We start from the raw sequence: 16,852 nt of genomic DNA on the forward strand, positions 1-16,852 counted from the left end.
CCTGTGAATGTGTGTGTGGGCGAATGTTCCTGAGTTCAGGACAGAAAGAGCAGGGTTGCGATTAGATAAAAGGAAGTTGGGAAACCCTTCTCATTTTTTGCACATTGCCAGAGCAGTAATCCTAGACCAAAATGAAGAGAAGGGGTCTTGAAAGATGCCCTTAAGTCTCAATGACACTGCTAAACAAGCCACTGCACGCACAAGCAGAGACCTTTTTCTTGGACACCCTGCAACCTGCAGCGGGCAAGGCGGGCAGAGAGGAAACCCCGAGGAGGCGCTCCGGGCCGCCTCTTTGCTGAGATAGCAGGAGCGGCAGCCTGCGGAGCCACGCGCAGCGTCACGGAACTGGCGCGGGAGCACCCGGCGCGCAGGCCTGGAGCTGCTGCTGCTGCTGGCGGGTTTCTGGCGCTGCAGAGCACGCTGTGCGGCCGGCAGGAGCGCCTGGGGCCGGTGGGAGAACACCCCAAGGAGCCCGCGCTGCCCCATGCAGAGCCTGCTAACACCTGCTTTGTGCACTCCAGACAACCCGAGGAACCTGGAGAGCTTGGTCACTTGTCTAAAAGCTCCGGTGATAAAGAGAAAGCTAGAACATCTCATTTCTCCAAGACTGGGATTTTGTTCCTCCAAATTGCAGGGAGTCCAAGTAGAGGTCATGAGGGGCAAGCGAGGATGTCCAAGAATGGCTGAGGTCTGGGAAGGTGGTCATCTTCTCTGAGCCCAGGAAAAATCTCCTTGACATTTTTCACACTTTGAAGCAGCTGCAGCTGGTGTCGTCGGAAAGGGGGGTGGGAGGAAAGAGAGGGGGCGGGGAGATTGTGGAGTCACGGGCGCGAGCCAGGAGCAGCGCCTCGTCTGCCAATCCTGGCACCTGTGCACCAAGCCGCGGCACCGCGGAGGACCCCGCTCCGGGCCAACCGTGGGCTCCGAGCCACGGCCACCCAGTCTCTGGGCCAGCACGACCTGCAGCTGCCCACCCCGGGCCCCCGCCGCCACCCACAACTGCGGGAGCGCACAACCACAGGCAGTGCTTGCTGTGCCACGGGCCACGGGGACCCTCGCCCCTTCAGAGTCGTCGTGGCCGGCCCGGACAGAAGCCGAGTTGGGTACACGATTCGCCCGCGCTGCCGTTCTCTTCTCCGCCCAGGATTTATTGTCTGTGGAGCCTTCTGGGGGCGGGGAGGGAGCTGCGCCTCCGCCGCCGCCGCCACTGCTGCTGCTACGGTCGCTAGCGCGACGCGCTGGGCGGGCGGAGGCCGGGGACTGGCCGCGCTGGTGTTCCCGGCGGTCTCCCGGCTCCCCCCTGGCACATCTCCAGCTGTGTACCTGAAGGGCAGTGGCATCATGGTCTGACGCGGCACCTGCCCGGAGTCCCCTCTGCCTTTGCTTTGGAGGACTCCCGTACCGGCTTCACTGCGGACCCCAGAGCACTTTAAGGAGTAACCCTCGGCAGCTGGAAGGCCTTCACTCCCTGGACCCTCATGGGTAGTTTCTGCCTCAGGCGATGTGAGTAGGGCACTAGGGGACCTCTGCCTGCGGTCGACGAGCGGGTATCTGGGAGGCTCAGGTGGCCGGCAAGCCTCGGCGCTGGGGCGGTTGCGGGGCTGTGGGAACCCGGCGCTAGGTGGTTGAGTGATTGGGAGCAGGGCGCTTTGGATGGGCAAGGGACCCTAAAGGGTTACATATTGCGAAAAGGAAAGGTGAGGGGCGAATATGAGGCATTGGTGCTGGGACCGCGGAGTCCAGCAAGATTTGGCTTTCTCGATTTTTATTGTCCCGGGGTTTCCAGTCTTCTTTCCCCGGAGGTGTGTGAGGGATGGAGCGAGTGTGATCTCCACACACACACATACACACACTTGTGGCAGCTCACACTTGTGCTTTATCTTGGAAGGTGTTGTATCATTGTCTTAGTATCTATAAAGGAATTATTGGGGGTGCATGTTATAGAGGATGGAAAGAAAAGGGTGCGGTTTGGAAACATGAAGGGGATGGGAGAGCATGAAAGACTAAAGGAAAGAAAGAAGTGGGGAGCAATGGGGCGAATGCTTTCATTTGAGTCGGGGAAGATGCCCCCGTCTCCCTAAACCAGGCAACTCCTTTGTGTTCCGCGGTAGAAGCTAGGGAACCTCACTGCTCCTGGTCCAGTGCGACTGTCCCTGGGCATCCTCTGGAGTCTTTAGGGATTCAGGACGCGCTTCAGATTGTTTTAGGAAGGGAGGAAAGACCGCCAACATTGGGTAACCGTGGCACCCTAGCTCGCCAACAATTAGCTGGGCTACCATAGATCTCCTGTATCACCAATTTTAGAGTCAAGATGGGGGCGGGATGGGGGTGCAGGCTGCACAGATTGTCTTTAAAAACAGTGACTTCATAAGCGAGATGGCTACAAAATTGCTTCATTACACTACTTGGCCATCAGGGTTGGGGGGCAGAAAAGACCTGCCTCCGCCCTCTCTCTCTTTGCTGGTTGCCCCTCCCCACCAAGGCACAAAGCAAGTGGCACCTCACTCGGCAGGGAAGGGGTTACTTTCACAACTCCTGGGAATCGGCCTCAGGAAGGAACCATCTGCGACTCCCACGTTCCTTTCCAAGTTCTCCATCAAAAGGAATCTCAGAAAGCAGGAGGGGGTGGGTGGGAATCAAGGCAGCAGCGAGCCTCCACCTGCTCTTTGCCATTACTTTCCCAGTACACTTCAGCACATCGGAATTACCTGCAGTGGTAATTGGGTCAGCAGGAGAGCATGTGCACAGGAGTCTCTAGATGTGTTTCTGCTGATGGATGAGAAGCAATTTGTGTTTGGGCATATTTTAACCTGGGCAAAATTTCTAAGCACAATAGAGGTTTCATCGCGTGGGCGAGCAGAGTGCGTACCAGCGAAAGTGAACACGTGATCCCTCCAACGCAAGAGAAACAGTATTAGGAAGTAGATTTTCTTTGTTCCAGGCTGAGCCTATTAGAAGCTCAATATCCCACTTGGCGAAGTTCCCCTTTATTTTTAATAAAGTTGACCAGAGAAGAAAGAAAACGAAAAGAAACATAGCCTGAATGGCTCTTAGCTAGCAACCTCTGACATTTCTTTGTTACAACCTACCCTACACCCCTACACCTGGTCCCAGCTCGCTCCTACTTTGAAATGATGCATTCTCTCTGAGGGCGTTGGGGAAAGTTCTTCAGCCCCTGCTCAGGCGCACGTGGGTGCTCTGGAGCCTCAAGCTGCTGCCTTTAGGAAACACATGGAGCTGTCTTTGGTTCGAGCACTCCCATGTTGGGGGGTCGGGGAAACTACCTGGAGATCTTGCTGGAAATGAATGTGGAGCAGTTTGCCAGGCTTCCTTAAATTACTCATCACAGTGGGAACAGTGATCTTATTTTTCCCTAACTATCTGAGACTAACTTAGGGTGTACTTAGCAATATCTGTATTTGAATCACTCAGGTGCCTCGGACTTGCGAAGTGTCCAGAACTCTGATAATGTATTACTTTAATGTAAGTAGAGCTGGTTCCCTACCCAACAGTTAAGACAGCTACCTAATTTGGAGAGCTCTTACTTCCAAGTCACCTTAAGAAGTTAAAGGCTTTAAAATTTGAGCTGTCTATGTCCCACCCTGCCAATACCCTTCCACCACACCAAGATGTCATGGGAGAAAAAGCGTCCTTGATTTCCAGAATATACCGTGAGCTGAGAGGACTTTATGCACATTTCCTTTTAATTTAACTTCTCTAAAAGATGTGTGCTCACCATGGCAACCCTTGCCTCCCACATCCAGGCTCTTGCACATATGCGGCTTCAGAATTAGAACAACTTCATAAGAAATGAACTTGGTCCAATTACAGGAGCCATGTTTTATTCAGAATTTTTAGCATTGCTCTAGGCAGGCATGAATATTTTCTTAATTAAAATCGCATTTCATTTTATTTTGTAACCTTTTAATTTTTATAATTTCTCCATATATACAGAACATAAACATAAACTGTTTAGTGTATTATTTTTATTTGCTTTGAATTTTTAAAAACGGTGAAGATACTGTCATTACAAATTTTTTATTGCATATGGATCCTATATTATTGTCAGAGTGTTAATCTGGGTTTTTCCCAGTACATGGTCATATTTGTTGTTTGAAAAAAAGTCTCTTTAATTATTACTTTAAAAAAGCACTTTTTAGAATAGTTGAAAAGTTGTAGGTATTATATTTTAATTGATGTTAGTATTTTATTGATGCTGTGGCTTCATTTCCTGAATGCCCATAACATCAGTGTGAGAATGGGTCACACATTCCAGAGTACCAACACTTCACTTTACACCCACACCAGGAGTGCGCTTAGAAGAACCAAGTGCTCATAAATTTCCTGCTGGGTTGTTTCTTGGTCCTTATTTTTTTTCTCCACAGAAATTATTTTTTGTTTTGGAAATTCTAAATTTTAGAAATATATAGTGTTCTTTAAACTCAAGAATCACAGCAACCACACACACCAACAGTAAAAGCATCGTTTTGTTCTCCTCAGCCGTAACTCGGTTTGCAGTGTGTCCTCTGCACTAATTCTTGGGAATGGGAGAGCTCTGTGCATTTGCAGCTGGACTTTGGGAACAACTAATTCTAATCTGTGACACAAAAGTTATTCAGCTTGTGCTAGTCTTTTCTGACCCTAAAGTGATTGCTATCCTCACGGAATGATAAACTGAAGATGTTTCTAGGATCTTCTGAGAAACTTGCAGTTTGCTTTAGGAATCCCTTAGGACCACAACAGTCTTCAGTTGGGATACTTTACTGTTTCTACATCAGAACATGGAATTTGAACATTAAAATAATGACTCCAACGGTGTGATAATATCATTTCTGAGGAAGCAACAAAACAGAAAGGAAACGGGTGCATGGGCTTCTCGTGTGGTCTTCAAGAATCCTTGGAGCAGGAGTCACCAAATCTACATTCACACCGCCGGCAAAGCTCAAACTAAGTTTACGTCAGGATTCACCCTGTGTTGCATATTAAATGGATTTTGTCAAATTCATAATAACATCTGTCAAACATTTTAATATTATACAAAAATGTTTTATTGCCCTAAAACCCCTTCTTTATGTTATGCTTACTCATCTTCCCACCACTGAAACTTTGGGGACACTGAACATTTTATAGCTGCCTTGAACTGGTATATGTTCAGGTCAGCTTCTTTAACATACCATTTTGCATATGTCTCAAATCATCAAATTATGAATTTGCATAGTACTCAAAACTAAAAATAAATGCACCATAAACCAGCAGTGTGGGGAAGGCAGTAAGTACAAATCAATATTCTTGCTCCTTATCTTAGGGTTTCTACTTCTGTGACAAGACACCAGGAACATGGTAGCTCATAAGTAAAACCTCTCATATAGGCTTGCTTACAGTTCAGAGGATTAGTCCATTATCATCATGGAATGAAGCATGATGGTACACAGGCAGATTGGTGTTGGAGAGGTAACTGAGTAACTACATCCAGACTGGCAGGAAACAGGAAGAGAGAGGTGCACTAGGCTTGAACATTTAAAACCTCAAAGCCCACCCTCAGTGACACACTTCATCCAATAAGGCCACACTACCTAATCCCTGTCAAGCCTCTCCCTAAAACGATCAAGCATCCAAATATATGAGCCTATGGGGACATTAATATTCAGACTACCACACTCTTCTATGTTTTTAACCCTTTTCTGTTAGTCAGGTCTAAATCATCACAAACGTTCACTTCAACAAAGGCAAGGTAAAAATAATCGGAGCTTACACACCTCCAGAACAAATATACAATCACAATGAAGAAGTGTCTTTCAAAATTATAACTGAGCTAGAAAACATTTCCAACTCAAGCAAATAATAAAAGAATTCCACAAGGAAAGTAGATGGTCTTGTTAGATGAACACTTGTCAAAGCTCTTGATATAAATCATTCTTCCTGTGGTAAGGAGTGTCCATGTGTATCCATTTATATGTAGTGGTAGGATGGTGAACTTTAATGCTATTGAAACAGTTCACTGCCCTGGAATTAGGTGTATATGCTAGGTAGTGAGTGAGTGAGTGAACAACCCTCTGCACTTGCCTTTCCTTACACTAAACGGTGTCCGAATTGCATTCATTGCAGTAGACACCAGTCACTAAGCAACCAGGATGAATCAGGAGTGGAACTTCAAGATAATACTGTTGGAAGAATCATTTCAACCATCTCAAATATTGCAAATTTGAGGCTCAAACAGAGTCATATGTGTGAACTAAAGCTTGTGGAATCAAAATTCGGAGCATGTTAAAATAAGCTATTTATTTATTTACTAAGTTAGCTAAGTAAATTTTATTTTTATACAACTACATCCATAATTACACCCTGTTTACATATTTCTACTGTGCCCTCATCTCATTCCAATTCCTCTCCAACTCCTCAGATTCATGATCTCTTATTATTTTTACATTCATGAATATATTATAAATATACACAAACTACATTTAGTGTTGCTTGTATGTACATATATTTAGATGTGACAATAAAATTTCAATGTAGCTGGCTGAACAAAACTTACTTTTTCTTGATAGCTAATATATATATATATATATATATATATATATATATATATATATTCAGATCCAGATTTTCAAAAATTAGCTAAATATTTGACAACGACATATATTACTTTGTGACCACTTTACAATAAGAGATACTGTTGCTTGTATTCTAGTAATAATTAACTCATGGCAGAAGTATTTCATCACCTGCTAGAATCCATTACGCTGAAATGTGTTAAGAAACTTTCAGTAAAGTATGAATCAGTAGCTGTCAAACTACGACGGTAGATTTGATCAATGTCTTCTTGGGAAGTGTCAGATAGGTTGCTTGCATTATTATCAAAATAGGAAGTTTATCATTTGTCTCTCAAAGACACAGGGGAATTTTATTAAATAAATGCAACACTGGGGGTTTCCAATGTGAATTCAGTTTCATTGATTGTGCATTGCTTTAATAAGCTCAACAAATGTCATTTTAGTACACATGAAATTAATAGCAGTGATCAGGCATGAAATACTGAAGCTTATATTAGCTTCAACATGATCTATTTAAGCACTTTAACCATGGAGTTAATGTTTATATTGACTGGCTTTCAAAAGATCCTGGTTATCTTTGCTTTACACAAGTTCAGTAAGGTTTTAAAACTATGACAGAGTTGTAGTATGCTGAAGGTCAAAACCATAACACACTTATTAAGACAGAGACACAAGCTGTGCTTGCACACATGTATGTCCGTGTTTTCATACAAGGACAGAATTATACTTGGTGGAATTTAAGAAGTAAAATAGAGGAGAGAGAGAGAGAGAGAGAGAGAGAGAGAGAGAGAGAGAACTGACCTGAAAAAGAAAACTGTTCTGCTGGTTTTCTTCGTTGCCACTTCACCACCAGACTTTCCTAGGAAGAAAAGAATGTGACTTTATAAACAGGAAATCAGAAATAGCATAGAAAAGTGGGGAGGGGTAACAGCTGGAAAAGAAAAAGTTTAAGTTAAACTAATGAGAAAATGAAGGGTTTCGTTTTATTTTCACACTTGGAAGAAATAAAAACGTCCTTCTTGAGTGGTAGAGTATTGTAAAGATAGCAGTATTTCCAAGCTGTGTGATGATAGGTGGAAAGCAGGAAGGGAGACCTCCTGAAATACCTACTCCCTGCTGTGAAGACATCCCTGCATTAAGATGGTGGGTAATGGACAGAAAGCTGAAATACACCAGCTTTTTAAGAAATGCTGTAACGCAGACGGTGTGACTAAAATAATTAAAATTGTGTAGATAATTAGATTTCTTAAGTAGTTAATGATCAGTGCTCTGTATTCACCAAAATGGGCACTTCCCAGAATCACAGAAGACAGAAAGGTACATAGGACCACTTTTACCACGTGTGACGTACCCTTTGGTGTTATTCAGAGACAAGGTAGTTCATGACATGAAATCCTTTTCTTCTCCATTTCATGTTAATTAATTTTGCAAGACAATTATAAAGGCTATGGTAATTAAGTTGTGCTACTCATTTAAATTTTGAGTGAGTATTCAACATTCTCCAGTGTCTCCTGGGATAAAACTGACTATCGCACAACATATACAGGGCATATGTGCACACACAGTGTGAAATTGGTCTGTTCTTTAGCACATGGGATAGAAAAATCCTACTCTTTCATTGCTTCCCAAGACTTCAGAGTTGGACAAGATGTCAGAGGTCTCATTATATAAGGAAAGGGGTTGAGGCTCAGAGACATTTGCTTCTTTGTTAACAATTAAAGATCTGTAAGTGGAACCAAATTCCGGGTAGCAGATCTTAATGTCCGGTATTTGCCCATAAAAGCAAAGCCATAGAAATGTTGAAGCATTTTATACCATAGGGCCTGAGCAAGACTTCAGTCCAAGAGATAAGATCAGCTGAGCCAGCCAATAGGAAGGCACCACACATTTATTTTTCATTTAGTTGGCCTAAATTTTCCACTAAGATTATATTTAGCTTACGGTTTTTGAACAACTGCCTTGTATTTTCTCTTTGATTTAACCACATAAAAAACATCCATTTAGTATTCCATTTGATAAAAGAGATATGTAATATCTTACTAATATTGAAGTATTCTAAATGTAGATGCTATATCCTATCTTAATGGTAACAAAGATTTTTCTCTTAAACCATTGATCTTTCCAGCCAAATGAATATTGTATGATGAGAAATGTTCAATTAACTGTGCATAAGTAAATTGTTTTCTAAATTTGTTGATTTCATTGAAGGTCAATTGATAAATTTTATTACCAAAACCAAAACTATTTAAAATATTAAAACATTATATAAAATATCACCTTAAATATTGATTAGGAAGTCAAACTAATTCAGGAAGATAAAAGAGTCAATTGTAGTTTGCACACATGCCACGTTCTCTACTTTGCCTACCCTTCGATGGTTTGCATATTAGCCTTCTCAAATCCAACACCTCAAAGTTTGCTTCCAGCTGGTGAAATTCAAAAACATTCAGTTTACATTTCCCCCTTTCAATGTGTTTGATACTATTTATTCTTTCACAAGACAAATTAGAAACAATGTTCCATGTGTTGTTCTTTCTAGTGCCAAAGTGATCACTGCACCTTGTCTAGCTTTGTTTATCAGGAAACTAGGGGAAAGATCATGCTATTCCACAGACCAGACATGCTAACAGTTTAAAGCAGTTTTGAAATTTTGTTGTAAGCCTTTTAAAATAAGTATTTGCCTTATAGACAGTGAAGCACAGAAACATTTGCAAACAGAAGCATTAAGGAAATTAAACCTTTATATCCTATCTCATAACTAATTTTAAAGGCAAACTAAGGAACTAAGAGGCAGCTAAGTAGGTAAGATGCTGGTTGTGCAAGTGTGAGGGCCTGGGTTCAGGTCCCCAGAATGTATGAAAAATGCTAAGTGTAGTGGAATATATCTGTAATCCCAGTGCTGTCAAGAACAGAAGAAATCCCTGGAGCTTGATATCCGGTCGATCTAACCACATTGGTGAAATCCAGGTTCATTGAGGGACCTGTCTCAACAAACAAAGTGGAAAACAATTGAGGAAGACACCCGATGTCACCTCTTGCATCCACACATAGGCACACAAACAAGTACACAAAAATGTAACACACACACACACACACACACACACACACACACACACGGGGGGGGTGTGATTAACTCTTGTTGAAAGGTGTAGGATCCCATAGTGACTAAACCACAGCATTGCATATCAACACAGATGTCCACCCCACTCCCTCTCTGCCCAGTTCTTACTCATTTTGGCCTCCAGTGTGCAGGTATAAGGCTCATGGATATGACAGAATAGATGGTATTTCTGCACCTGTTGATGCAATACCACCTGCCGTTCTATATCACACAATCTGAATATCCTACAGCTGTGTTAACAGGAAGACAAGATGCCAACCTCCCCTTGCCCAGGCCTCCACTCACCCACGTAGTAACAACTGCTGTATCTTTCAGATCGAGTTTTATCTAGTGGAATAGAATACAGAGATCCAATATTTTACATGCCTTGTATTGGCTTGTTAGATTTCTCACACTCAGCACACTCAAAGTTTTCTTCCTGCAGAGTCATGTATCTTAAAACTGATTACAGTTATAATAATGATGTGATTATTAAAAACACATGAACACAACTCACTTAAGAACATCTTGTAGGTTTTAAATGCCTTTATTTTCTCAGTTCATAATTTTGTGTGTGTATTCAAACACAGCAGAAGTCTAGAACCAAGCTACTGCCCTTAGACTATTAAATCAATAGTCTAAGTCATTGTATTTTCTTATTCTTTATATTTTGGGGGTGATTTTTATAACAAAAATCAAGCTGAGATTTTTGTAGTAGAAATAGAAAGATGATGATAGAACTGTGCCTTAGGTCCATTGCTGAATTAATTAGTGAAAAGAAGTGTGGAGTCGAGAATTATTCCAAACTCTCTAGCTTGAGAAATGAGATATGTGGAGGTACAAGTAGCAGATCATAGAATCCTGGAGAAGGAGCTAATTTGTTCAAGTGTAACTAGGACATTGACGTTAATCAGAAGGAAATCAAGTAACAGGATAACTTATATAAGCAGTATAAATCAGATAACCAATTAACAAGAGTAAATGCACCTATGAAAAATTACTAGAAATGCATTGAGCACTTTTGGGGGGAAAATAAAGCCTCTTTTTAAGAAAAAAATGTGTTTTCAAATAAATGAAAATTGGGTATGCAAAAGAATGACTCATTTTATTTTGCTATCTTGGTTTCCTTTTAATTATTTTTTGGCATGAAGAGAAAGCATGAATACATACTCTCTTCTTCTGAATACTAATTTCTTTCCTCCATTACTATTTCGCTTTACAGTTTAGAAAGGGTGCTCCAGTCCTGGTTCTTTGTATACTAATTTCCTGACATGAGTAGAGCTTTGGTTCCCATGTAGTGTGTTTTAGACCCATCTACACTTTATTAGCCAAATCAGCCACATGAGCAACCCAGCAAGACAAAAAAAAAAATAGCTGGCTCAGATCCACATAGGTGTAAAGGCTCTGTGATAGCCTTTCCAGATTCATATCTGTTCCTGTGAGGTTCATATTCATTTTCAGAAAGACGGGTGGTATGTCTTAACATAGCTGCCTCCAGGTGTACTGCAGTATTGGCCCCTGCAGTAGTGAAACCTACCTCTTGGGTATGGGCGTATTTTTCATTTTCTTTAAATTTAAATGGATTTTCTGATTTTCTGGGATCTTTCTTTGCTATGCCCTACTATATCCCTAGGTTGCAGAGCTTGAAAATATAGATTACAATCATTTAGTTCTTACTGAAACAGCAAGTCATATCTTTTGAAGCATTGGAGATTAGTTGCATAATAAAATTTTACCTCCCTATCAAAATCTGGAGTTTGGTGTTTTTTGGTTTCAGGAATGGGTGTACTTTATGAGCTATGAGGCACTTATCAGTTCATAAAGCTTGCTTTTCCATTTGATATTTAAAATTGAATATATTATGCCTTAAGCTCTGGATTATATGGTTATTTCGTGAATCTTATTTTTAAAAATAAAAGTTTTTGTTTTGGATATGGATGGAATAAATAATTTTGAAAGATTTTTAAGTGTTCTTATTAATTTTGAAAATTTTATATAATTTATAAGATCATATTCACTCCCTACTCCTTTCCCTAATTCTAGGCCAACACTTTCCCTGCATATATCCACCAACTTCGTGTTCTTTAAAAATGTAAAGTAAATTATGGAATCCAGTTTGTGCTACCCATATACTCTGGGCTGAGAGCCATCTGCTGGAGTACAGTCTACCTACCAGGAGCCACTCCTTTAAGAAAATTGACTCTCCCTCCGCTGAAGCCATCAACTATCTATAGCTCATTAGCTAAGGGAGTCTATGTGCCCTTAGAATGCTGACTGGTCTGGTCTCAGGCAGATCTTGTGCATGCAAGCTCAGATGCTGTGAGTTCATGTGTGAACTGGTCCTGACACATCCAAAAGATACTATTTTGCTCCACTTCTCTTTGATGCCTGGAATCTTCAGTCTTTCTGTCTCCTCTTCCTAGATGATACCTGAGTATTGTGGAATGAGTGTCATATACATGTCCCATGTGTGGATAAACAATCCACTCTGCATTTTGACCAAGTATAGAATCCTGGACTAACCACCCTCTACCACACTAAGAAACTTCTCTGATCAGGTCTGAGAGCATACTAATGTATGGGTGTAGTAAAAAGGAGCAGAGGGCCGCTTCCTGCTGCCCGGCTCTCAGCTAGCTTACACCCGAAATAATTACACGGAAACTGTATTCATTTAAACACTGCCTGGCCCATTATATCTAGCCTCTTATTGGCTAATTCTCACATATTAGTTTAACCCATCTCCATTAATATGTATTGCCACTTGACTGTGGCTTACCGGCATGAGTCTATCCAGCGTCCATCTCGGAGAGCAGAGCCATGACGTCTGCCTGACTCTGCTTTCTTTCTCCCAGCATTCTGTTCTGTCTACTCCACCTACCTAATTTTCTGTCCTATCAAAAGGCCAAGGCAGTTTCTTTATTTAACCAATGAAATCAGCACAAAACAGAAGACCCTCCTATATAACATGGGTACAGGGATATAAATTTACAGAACAGTTTTACATTCTATCCATTTAGAAGAATGATAATATTGGTTTAGTCCTGGGGCCTCCAAGTTCCCCAGCCATGAATTCTTAGACAGACTTATAGTACCAGGCATGGATTTAACTCTTTGAAGCCGGCTTTAAATCCAACAAGAAAGCAGCTAATTACCCCCAAAACATTTTGCCGCTTTTCCACTAATAGGCATATCTTACCATGCTGGTCATTGCTGCAGTTTTATATCAGTGATTCTATAAAACATTACACTGTAACCCAAACCCAGAAGGACAAACATCACATGTTATTATTCATATATGGATCTCAGCATTGAATTTGAGATTTGTGCATTTAATTTGGATTTCTTATAGAGTCTAGGAAAACAGAAAGACAGTATTGGTTGGGAGGAAGAAGAAGGATTTCAAAGGAGAAGGGATAATAGAGCAGAGATAACACCATGGAGGAAAATAATTTCTAATGAATTAAATTCTTTAGAAGTATGAACGTTAGTCCATGTTTTGTTTCTACTTCCATAGAGATTGGTTTATTGTTGTTTCTATTTGTTTGTTTGTTTGCTTGCTTGCTTAAATAAATCAGATTCTCAATTTTAGGAATAAAAAATAGTCTCTGGAACAGTGCTTTCCAATTTTTTCCCATGATTTGGTGTCCTTTTGCTAGATAAAATATTATTGAGACCTTCAAAGATTGGTAACAAGGCTGTGTTTAAAATGGTTGTTTTATGTTCAAGAGTTGTTATGTAAAAGCATGATTATTTTATAATTTCCCTCTTTGTATTTTAATAAAACTATCTTAACACCACCAGTTAAGGAATTTTTTTTTCACGACAGATTACCAATACATTCACGGCTGAGCAAAGCAACTTGAATTGTCTTGTAAATACAAATGGTTACATTGTGCTGGCTCTCATTTTTTGGTTGATTTATTTGCTCTCTCCAAACAGACTCTAAGAGAGGTTCACTTTATCACACCGATTATGAATGTGCACACCAAACAATGTTTGGACTTCTCATTTGCCGCCGCTTAATATGCTGTGTTCTGCTAAATTAGGAAAAGACAGAACATATGAAATTACAGAATTTTTTCTATATGACACATATTTACTCATCCCAGAAAGAAACCTATGAAAGATCAAAGTAATGATTACAACAAGGTCCAACTTGCTAAAACAATTAGTCTTTACTGGGGCTTCTAGCAGAAGTGCTTGTGTGGGGTGTGGGTACACACAGGAGCAGGAATGAGTCAACAGCTTGTGCAGTACTACGATGCCCACTCTCTATGGAAGACGGTTTTTAAAACCTCCAGCCATGGAGCCTCTTACGTAGCTCACGGGCATCTGGACAGGTCCACGGATCATCTCCTCTCAACACCTCATCTAGTCTGTCTCTTCCTTTGCAATCATTTACTCCTAAAACTCTGTTCTGGGTCCTCTGAGAATCTGCCAAGATTCCACTTTCCCAGACCTAGGATCTTTTTTTTTTTTTTCACATTCTTATATTCATGAGCCCGCCGTTTCCTTCTAGAGGGAATGTTTCAATTCAGCGGAAACTGTTGTGTAAAGTGGCTCACAGGGCAAGGACATCTCTTTAGCACACCTTTAATTTTTACTTGCCAGTTCCTAGGAACTCCTCCTTTGTTCATTTCCTGTTGAGATTGGCTACAGATTTTACCAAATTTGACTTTAACCTGGTCAGTAAAAGAAATTGTTCTAGACGCAAGGGTGTAGAGACAGACAAGAGCCTTCAGATTTCACATCTCTTATTCCTTGAGACAAAAATATACGAAGGTGTGCTATGGGAGCCTTTGCATTAGAAGACATGAAACTTGGGCATTCTGTGTCATCTTGTCTATATCTCTGTCTTGCTATCTGCTACCCTGTCCTGCTAAGCATTTAAATACCCATTAAAACTGTATTTTTTTCTGGTAACTGTATCAGTGGCATGTGCATTTGAGTGTAGTTAGCCTTAGCTCAATGATAGGTTTTAGAGATTTCTTTTTTCTTCCTTTTATTCTTTCTCTTTTCTTTTCTTTCTTATTTCCTTTTCTCTTTTTTCTTTTCTTCTTTTTTTTATTGGCTTTTTTGAGACAGGTTTTCTCAAGAGCTTTTTGGAGCCTGTCCTGTACTTGCTCTGTACACCAGGCTGGCCTTGAACTCACAGAGATCCACCTGCCTCTGCCTCCTAAGTGCTGGGCTTAAAGGCATGTGCCACCACTGCCTGGTTTTCTATTGTTACTTTTGGCTAAGTGACTTTAGAAAAGTTAGTTGTTTTAACAAAGCACATCATAATGTATTATTTCAAGTAATACAATAATAATCATCTTGTGCAAATTCTATAATGGTGTAATAATTTAGCTAAAATATAATCTAGTACAGTATTCCTTTATGATACATGGCATGCATTTGTGACATCTTGTCTCTCCCTCACTGAAACAATTTATTCATTTAATATTGATTTGAGGATTGAGATAAGATTTACCTTGTTTCTGACAAAGTCCAGTAGACCTGTTTTCAGAATGATTTCCCAGCTTTACCTCTTACCTGACCAGGGAAAGGCCTGTTTGCTATAGTCTGAGACCTCTCCTTATGGTGCTCAAGACACTTGGAAAATTCCTCTTTCTTCTTTACTGAACAGAGTGGTCACATCTTCAGAAAGCTCTCTCATACGATTCTCAGGGATGTCGTGTGATTACTGGGATACCACATGCAATGTCCAATATATGTTCACAGAGTTGCTTTACTAAACTCACAACCAACCATTATGATTCTTGTTAATATTTTATCTCAAATATTTGTAAAGCTACTTCTTTGAGTTTACATTTAAGCTGAATAAGAAAATATAAAAGTCTGGAACTCAATGAGGCATAATGTGCATGTTTTTTCTTAATACAATCCTCACCAACTCTGTGAGAGATTATAATGGTTAGGAAAAGAAAAACTATGTAGTTATCATGTGATAATACCATTATTGTATAATGTATCATTATATAATCATTTTTACCATTGAATTATTTGTGCCAATTCATGGAGAAATAGACATCACATGCAATTTACAGACTTAAAAATAAACCTTTTGTAGGAAACCTAGAAATTTATATAGAAGCTTAAAATGCCAGAAAATTCCATGTTATAGAATATTCCAATTTTTATTTTTAAGATGATATATTTGATCGTTCTGTAGATCAGGCTAGGAATCAATAGTCTAATTCAGTCGTGAACCCTGTAGATTACAATAATGAACAGCTTGGCAGGATGTGCCCACTGGTGCAATAATGACAAGACTGTTTATGGGATAACCAACCATCTCTTGGTTAGATTTTAGGCCTTCTCCACAGGAGGGAATTCATGCATGATAATGTAAAAAAGGTAAAAACCCATGGCTACTGAAGTCATAGACCCTGGGGAAGAACATATTTATGATGTTTTTCTAAATGATCAAGTTGTCAAACTGCCTTTGTTTTATATTTTGTTTTTTGTTTGAGTTGTTTTGGTTTTTGATCAGAGAGGTATCTTGTTTCAGAAGATAGTTAATATAAAGTCATAATACTGTTTAAAGTACTAAGAATAAACCACTTTGATTTGGGATTCCCCTTTGTATACTATGAATATATTTTATTAGCATTGGTTAATAAAGAAGCTTCTTTGGCCTCTGGCAGGGAAGAATATAGCAAGGTGGAAAATTCAAGCAGAGATAGAGGAGGGAGTCAGGTCAGATTCCTGCGAGCTGATAAGAAAATAAGACATGTAGAAAATGAGATAACTCCACGGCCACATGACAATGTATACAATAATAGAAATGGGTTATTTTCAGATGTAAGAGCTAGCTAGAAATATGCATATGATCCAGTAATGCATGTGTGTTTATAAGTTGAATTGCTGTAATGAAAATTAGTCTGCATTTGGAAATAACCTATGATATCCATTTGTGCCACAAGTACAAAAGAAGAAGCTTCCAAACAGGCTGTAGATGTCAAGAATAAGATGTGGACAAGCACAGTAAACATTTCTTGGAAGTACAAAATGTGATAAAACATTTGCAGCCAGTTAAATGAGGGCCACTGACCTTGTCAGAATAACACAGCCACCACCAGAGAGCACAGAAAGAACTGCATGAACTATTACCAGGAAATACTGGCTTCTAAGAGTTTTAATTAGCAAACTCTCCCATTGTTCATCTTAAACATCTTGCAAGATAATGTCTTTG

General features: G+C 40.4%; 1 protein-coding gene across 5 annotated transcripts in view; it reads left to right on the plus strand.

The window, feature by feature from the left end:
• The first annotated feature begins 400 nt into the window (after positions 1-400).
• Lrrc7 (leucine rich repeat containing 7) overlaps positions 401-16,852 on the plus strand; it is a 417,668-nt gene continuing 401,216 nt past the window's right edge. For all 5 annotated transcript variants that reach the window (XM_041664566.1, XM_041664138.1, XM_041664412.1 and 2 more), the window contains exon 1: positions 401-1,503. In XM_041664566.1, the coding sequence (XP_041520500.1) occupies positions 1,502-1,503 (2 nt within the window). In that variant the 5' untranslated portion in view covers positions 401-1,501. The remainder of the gene's footprint in view (positions 1,504-16,852) is intronic.

The sequence above is a fragment of the Microtus oregoni genome, unplaced genomic scaffold (assembly GCF_018167655.1).
Source record: "Microtus oregoni isolate MIOR12 unplaced genomic scaffold, Mior012 000000F_ref0000247, whole genome shotgun sequence".
NCBI lineage: Eukaryota > Metazoa > Chordata > Mammalia > Rodentia > Cricetidae > Microtus > Microtus oregoni.